At 37.3% G+C, this 8,020-nt stretch overlaps 1 protein-coding gene across 1 annotated transcript; it reads left to right on the top strand.

Annotated features, from left to right (window-relative positions):
- Positions 1-4,560: 4,560 nt before the first annotated feature.
- On the top strand, positions 4,561-7,395 carry LOC104884732 (gibberellin 20 oxidase 1). The gene is made up of 3 exons (XM_010669419.4): positions 4,561-5,220; positions 5,805-6,126; positions 6,778-7,395. Exons 1-3 carry the CDS (start codon positions 4,709-4,711, stop codon positions 7,045-7,047), a joined length of 1,104 nt encoding a protein of 367 aa, XP_010667721.1. The 5' UTR covers positions 4,561-4,708; the 3' UTR covers positions 7,048-7,395.
- Positions 7,396-8,020: the final 625 nt, after the last annotated feature.

The following is an 8,020-nucleotide window of genomic DNA, read 5'->3' on the forward strand; positions in this document are numbered from 1 at the left end:
TTGCACCTGATTGGAACTTATTGGACCTTATTAGACCTTATTGGAACTTATTGCACTTATTAGACCTTATTGCAACTTATCTGAACTTATCTGAACTTATCTGAACTTATTGGACCTGAAACTTAATTTTTTAAGTTGAACAGAACGCACCCTTACTATTAGAGAATAGAGATGTTACCTCAGAATCCATCAAACATGCAATCTGATCTTTTGATTCCATATCTTGGCTCTACAATATTAAACCCCAATTTCCTTTTTTCATTTTTGATTATCGACCAGCTAGTGCTAAATATACTGATGATAAGTTCATTAGTTCCTTCTATTATTTTTCTCCCTCAAATTTATTTATTTATATGAAGTTTTTCCTGAAATTTACTGGTGAACTTACTAGTTTTTTAGATATGAATAAGTAATAACTGAATAATACTCCTTAAACTTAATACTCCATGCATTGTTCAAATTTATTTTTACTACTTAGGGTGAGTTAATCCCTCAAACTCAATCCCAAATTTCAGACTGTGCCACATCCACTTTTCATTATTTTTTACGGTTTTTTCACCAAATACCCCTGACAAAAAAATTTATTCACCAAATAACCCATCTTTTTTCAAAATTCACCAGATACCCCTAACTTTTTAAAAAATTCACCAGATACCCCAATTTTTTTTAAAAATGACAAATAATGCCCTTAATGACTAACGACAGTTAACTCCGTTAGTCATTAGTGTTAATTAACCCTAAAAAAACCTAAAAAACTCTAATTAATCTAAAACAAACCCTAAAAACCCTAACTAACCTAACCCCCTCTCTCCCCTCTAACCCACCACCCCCAACAACCCCAGCCCAACCACCCAGCCCCCCTCCCCTTCCCTGCCAGTTGCGCCGCCACCTTCCCCACCACCAGTCGCGCCGCCCCCCTCCTCTTCCCCGTCCTTCGCGCAACCCCCTTCCCCTCCCCGTCCCTTCGCGCAGTCTGATTTCCCTCCCTCACGCACCGAAACTTCCTCCCTCCCTCACGCACCGGGACTTCCTCCTCGTCGCAACGGAACTTCCTCCTCCTCGTCGCAAGACTCGGTCGACGCAACATCCACCGGCGGTGCTTCAGATCTCCATCAACACCGGCGAAGAACGAACGAGTGTTTTAGGATAAATCTTTTAGATCTGGGGTTGATGCGAGCCACTAATGCGCCTTTCTGGGGTTGTCGGCATTTGCGGGAGAAGGGGAGGGGAGGGGGGTGCTGTGCAGTTGCAGGGGAAGGGGCTACGGGGGGTGGGGAAAGGGGGGAGGGGGTGCTGCGGCAGGGGAAGGGGCTACGGGGGATGGGGAAAGGCGGAGCGGGGTGCTGCGGGGGGTGGTGAGTGTGGTGGGGGGGAAGGGGTGGGGTGGGGGAGGGGATGTGGGTGAGTGGTGGGGAAGGGGAGGTGGGGTGGTGGGTTAGGGTTAATTAGGTTGACTTAGGGCTAATTAGTTTGACTTAGGGCAAACTTGTAAATAAACACTAACGGTGACTAACGTCCGTTAACTTTTGGGGTATCTGGTGAATTTTTTAAAAAGTTAGGGGTATCTGGTGAATTTTGAAAAAAGTTGGGGTATTTGTTGAATAAATTTTTTTGTCAGGGGTATTTGGTGAAAAAACCGTACTTTTTAATTCTACAGACTCTTGTCAATTTTATACTTTATCCCTCAAATTCTCTACTGACTCACTCTATATTACTTTAAATTTATTTTATGCATTTTCTTTAATTTCATTTTTTTTTTGTTTTCAATATTATGAAAATTTCATTAATTTGAATGACTACCAATAAATAATTAGTTAAATGTAAAAAAATATTTAGTTAATTATTTAAAATTTTAAACTGATATTAATGTTATAAAATTTATAGATCACCAAGTAAAATCAAAACTTTGATTTGGATCCACTAAAAATAAAATCAAAAATTTGGTAAAATGCAATTTAAAAATAAAAAGAAGACAAGTGGCATGTTTTTAGTGGACATTAATCCATTAATTGCATGACCAAACCCACCCCAAGACTTGGTGCTTTATGTTCTAACAATAACGCTGATTCTTATAAAGACTCCTTGCAAGACTCTATATGCAAGACTCTCCACAAGACCTGCGATAAGCCGATAATGATACCCTTAGATGTCATTTGGTTGTCATCAAAAGGACAATTTTCTAAGAAGGAATTTTTTCCCCACATATAAGCATTTTCTAGGAGGTGGGAAATGTTGTTTAGTTAAACATAAAAAGTTAATTTACATGGTAAGATCCACTCACCTAAGGGGGTCTAGATAGGAACCAATTTTCTCAATTTTGTTAGAAGTGACTAGGAAGTATGACTTTTCATGTTTTAATACCAATATCTTCCACTTCCTAGGAAAATACTTCTGTCGTTTTTTTATGTCAACCAAACAAAACCTTAGTGTATACTCCCTCTGTTTTTTTTTTATCATTCTCACTTTTCTATACACGTCTCCCAATGCATCTCTTTAAGCTTAAATATCTTTTATTATATAATAGTAAAAATTATAACGATTGAATATTAATAATGTACTAATTGAGACGAATCAAACAAGATCCCACATGACTATGTTTTTTCTTATAAATTGTGAAACAATTAGAAGATTCTCTCTAAGTATGAATAGTGCCAAGATTCTAAGTGAGAAAGATAAAAAAAAACAGAGGGAGTACTAAAAAGTATGGTTTAAGTGGAAAATATCTTTTTTTAAAAAAAATTGAAAAAAAAAGAATTACTCCTTTTGTATTTTTTGTTCTTCCTACTTTAATTGTGGACATTAGTTAATTGCATGCCTTTTCCAATGCATGAGTGCTCCTTCAAGGGACTCCTATTGCCTTGGGATGCACCTCATTGCATCGGTGCTGAGTGTTCCTTCAAGGGCCTCCCATGGCCTTGGGATGCACCTCATTGGCATCAGTGCCTACGTCCTATGGGACTTCGGAGCCGTGGACTATAATCCACACTTTTTCAGTTTTTGAGCTATTTGACTTTCCCGGGCTCGACGAATTTCTTCCTCCCGGATATTCCTAGAGCCACGAGGTACCTAATGATGCCCCCGAATGCCTCATACCTTCTTTCCTTATCCAGTCTTGACTTCAATGGGGTCGCTTGACACTGCCCTCACTAGGCACCGAAGGGACTCCGGATGGCACCGTTATCCCTTCCAAGGCACTAGATAGTGTGCCTTTAAAAGGACTCACACAGCCTTGGGGTGCACCCCAAGGGGACCGGTGCCCGAGCCCCGCGTGTCAAGGAGCCGTGGACTATAATCTACACCATTTCCAATTTCCGTGCTATTTTTAGATTTCCTAGGTCCCAACAACTTTTTTCGCCCCAAACAGTCGTAGGGATCATGGGGTGCCTAAGGATACTCCCGATGTCTCAGACATTCCTTCCTTTCCTACTCTTTCCTTCCATTGGCTCGCTTGGCACTACCCTCGCTAGGTACCGAAAGGCCTCCAAATATCATCGCGTTTCCCTTCCAAAGAACGACAAGTGTACCTTTAAATTGCCTTGCACGACCCTAGGGTGCACCCCATAGGCACTGGTGCCCAGGCTCCACAGGTGACCAGAGCCATGGACTGTAGTTCACGCTTTTCTAGTTTTTCGGCATTTTATTTGAATTCCTAGGATTCTGAGACGTTTTTCGTCCCAGACCTTCCTAGGGCTTTCGAGGTGCCTAAACATGCCTCGTGTGCTTTGGACATTTTTTTACTTGCCCCTTTTTATATGCTCTTGGCTCACTTGTGTCGCACTACTAGGTTACGATGGGCCTTCGGATGGAAGGCACGAGTGTGCCTCCAAAGGGCCTTCTATAGCCTTTGGGGTGCACCCCATAACCCATGGGCACCGATGTCTGGATCCCACGAGTGGCCGGAGCCATGAACTAATCCACGTTTTTTCTAGTTTTCGAATTATTTTTCTACTTTTCGGGTCCCGACGATTTTTTTCGTCGTAACCCTTCCTAGGGCCGAGGTGCCTCAGACCTTTCTTCCTTGTCCACTTTTTCCTTTTCTTGAAGGGCCTTTTGGAAGATATGTGTTCCCCTTCCAAGGTATGAGTGCCCTTTCAAAGGGTCTTATTTTTCTTAACTCGTGTGAGCTTATTCATAATTTTTCTAGACTTTTATGAACACTTTTGAATATTCAAACTCCTTTTGAAGTCGTTGAGTTATATTTAATTTTTCTTCAACTTTTCTTAATCTTTTTGGATTTTTCGAGAAATAACTTGAATAGAGTTCACCATAAGAGATTCTTTTTTCTTCCACAAATTGAACTGAACCGAATTGAACTATACTGAAGTGAGCTTAGTAAGCTCTCTATTACTCGCAAAATATTGACATGTCAGGATAAAGGTTTTTTTTTCTATAGCACCTTATACCTCTTCTTGGTCCTTGTGTATATGTTGATGGTGCGAGTATAAAGAAACAGATGAAGTATCAACACAAAAAAAACAATAATTTAAACAGTTAGAAATAAAGGAAAGGATATAAGTTGACATGACTCCCAAAGTGTTGCCCATCTCATTTAAACCCCTCCATTCCACAACTTAATTACAATAAGCTTGCTTGAATTTCCTTTCTCCCTCCTCCTTTCTTTCCTTTATATATCCTTTCTAACACCATTTGATCTTGCTTCAACATTGCATACATTGCTACCAAAGGATTAATAAAATAAGAAAACGAAATGCAAGCACTTCTTACAGTTCCAACCCCTGTTCCAGAATTTAATACATCAATTCTTAAACATGAACATAACATACCAACCCAATTTATATGGCCAGATGATGAAAAGCCAGGCTCTCAAACTCCTCCAGAGCTTCAAGTTCCTCCCATTGATCTAGGTGGGTTTCTCTCTGGAGACCCAGTTGCAGTATCTAATTCTACTAGACTTGCCAATGAAGCATGCAAGAAGCATGGATTCTTCTTGGTTTTCAATCATGGCGTCGATTCGAAGCTCTTAGCGAAAGCTCATGAAGCCATGGACGTCTTCTTCGAACAGCCGTTTTCTCAGAAACAGAGAGCTCTGAGAAAACAGGGTGATCATTGTGGTTATGCTAGTAGTTTTGTTGGTAGATTTGCCACAAAACTCCCATGGAAAGAGACACTTTCCTTTCCATATTCTGCTGATCATAAGTCCTCAAATATGGTTGAAGATTATTTCTTCAACAAAATGGGGAGTGAGTTTCAAGAATTTGGGTAAGAAAATTGCTAAATTGAACTATAATACTTCCTTGTCTCTATATATGTTATATTTCTATTTTAAGCTGACTTTAGAGAATAATATGTCACTTTCTAAATTTAGTAAGCTTACCTAACTAACATGTTAATTTCTAACTTTAGTAAGGTTTGTGCATGTTACCCTAATAAAAGGAGTTCGAATGAAAACTTCCCTATATAATATTGAAGTTGGAAGTTTTTTTTTTCCTACTATAAAAGTTTTCCAATGTCTTTGGTAAGTGGATTAATTTTTCGTAGGAGTTTGCTGTTTGCATGGGTGGAAGGGCACTATCCCTCCTAGCTGAAATTTTTTCCATACGCAAGGCTCGAACCCGAGACCTTGGTTAAGGAGCGAGAGACCCTTAACTACTCACGCCAACCCCAGTTAATTTGAAGTTGGAAGTTGTGTATGAATTACAAATCATTACAAAATTTCAATCCAAACTAAATACTTAAGTAAACTCCATTCAAATTAATGTGGTTGACTATTTAGCGACATAACGAGTATATTTTTTTATAATTTTGTCATCTTATTCCTAACACTTTTTGTGTTTGTTTTATAGGAAGGTATATCAAGAATATTGTAAGGCTATGAGCAACTTGTCTCTTGGGATCATGGAGCTCTTGGGAATGAGTTTAGGAGTTGAAAGAAGCCATTTCAGAGATTTTTTTGAAGAAAATGAGTCAATCATGAGATTAAACTATTACCCACCATGTCTAAAACCTGATTTAACTCTTGGCACAGGGCCTCATTGTGATCCCACATCACTCACTATTCTTCATCAGGATCATGTAGGAGGCCTTGAAGTGTTCGTAGACCAAAAATGGTACTCCATCCGTCCCAATTCCGAAGCATTTGTCGTCAACATTGGTGATACCTTCATGGTAATTAATTAGCAAGACCTTACCATATCTAATTAGTATGTGATTATTTAACGTTAGTTATTTTCTTTGTGCCAACAATGTTGCACACTTTACATTGTTTGTCCAGACAATCCGATCCAGTTCACAATAGTTTTTTTTATTAGTCTAGGACTCTAATATAATATAGTTACCATAACTCTAATACACAACGTGTTAGTCTATCCAAATCTGTTCTCTAGTTTATAGAATTTCTTGATTTAGGGTTTTTGGTCTTGACCTAAAACAGGGTACTAATCTAAAAGTTCATGTGATCGTTCTTTTTGGAAAAATCCAATATGTCATAACCCATCAAATTAAATATACTTCCTTTCTCTTGTAATGGTTCCAACTTTTGACTTTCACACTTATAAAAAGTTAAAATCTTGTAGATATATTTGGAAATTACATAATTATAACGTCTTACATGAAAAAACATTACAATGACATGTTTTCAAAGTTAGAGTAATGAAATCCTACTGTCTAATTAATTAAGAAAGGTGCACGTATTTATTGTTCCACTAATGGAGAGAAGTGTGCAGAATAATATGCAACAAACCTGACATTTAATTTATTGCATGGAACCAAAGTATTTATATTGACATTATAAAACAAAAATGAAACTTTTTTTTGTAGGCTTTGTCAAATGGAATATACAAGAGTTGCCTACACAGGGCAGTGGTAAATAGTGAAACACCAAGAAAATCACTAGCATTCTTTTTATGTCCAAGGGGAGACAAAGTGATTAGCCCACCAAATGAATTGATGGAAGACTTGAAGTCTCTAAGGGTATATCCGGACTTTACATGGCAACTTTTTCTAGAATTTACACAAAAACATTATAGGGCAGACATGAAAACTCTAGATACTTTTACAAAGTGGCTTCAAAACAGAAGAGAGCAATAAGAGTTATCTATCTAATACAGCAGAAGATTGTTTAAGCCACTAGAGATGGTTATTGGTAATTGGTAATTGGTAATTGGTAAAGAAGAGAGGAGATCAGATGTGATGCATTGCGACAAGACAACTTAAGTTCAAACAAAAAGGGAGCAAAGCTTAACTAGTTTGGATTTTCTGTTTTCATGGTCCTACAACAATATTTCAGAGAATCTTGTAATGTATTGTAAACCTATCAAGTAAAAGGTTTATATTTTTTTCAAGGAATAAAGTGTTGATTAATTGCTTTTTACATCTCAATCTTTAAATTTATTATTACTTCTATCTTTCTAAAGTTAATGTACTACTATTAATTTACTATTGTCCAAAAACCAACTTAACCAAAAGCTTTATTTAGCGTCAGGTATGAGAAAGGTTTGTGCTGCATCCACACTTTAAGCCCCATAAATATATATAGATCTATACTCTATCAGTGCAAAAGCTACAATATGATAGTATATATCTGACAAACGAAAATTAATGTTAATTTTTGTTTATTTAGGGTTTAGGCCATATTTTTTTTTTATATGTTTTTTCTGACCTCTCACTTGAATCACTTCATATAAACAGATAAGAAACTATGGTTGAATATGTCACGAGAAACTCATAATAGTTTTTAATGCTACATAGAAGCCCCGAGACACTCATAACAAAGATAAGATTACATCATAGGTTTTTATGCAAATTAAAGAGGGACTTACACTAGGTTAGTTAAAAAAAAATTACACCATGTCTTAGTTTTAGTCCACCATTAGTAATGCTATAGTGGATCAAAAAATAAAAAAATTAATAATGCTATAGTTGCCCATATTAAGAAGTGGTATAGACATTCTTACTTTGATCATATCCTCTTCTAGATATATTTTTCAAGAGGCTCATGTACAATTTACTGCATCATCGTATAGTTCCTTCATATGAAATAAATTAAGGTATTATGAAGTAT

The sequence above is a fragment of the Beta vulgaris genome, chromosome 1 (genome assembly GCF_026745355.1).
Source record: "Beta vulgaris subsp. vulgaris cultivar EL10 chromosome 1, EL10.2, whole genome shotgun sequence".
NCBI classification, from domain to species: domain Eukaryota; kingdom Viridiplantae; phylum Streptophyta; class Magnoliopsida; order Caryophyllales; family Amaranthaceae; genus Beta; species Beta vulgaris.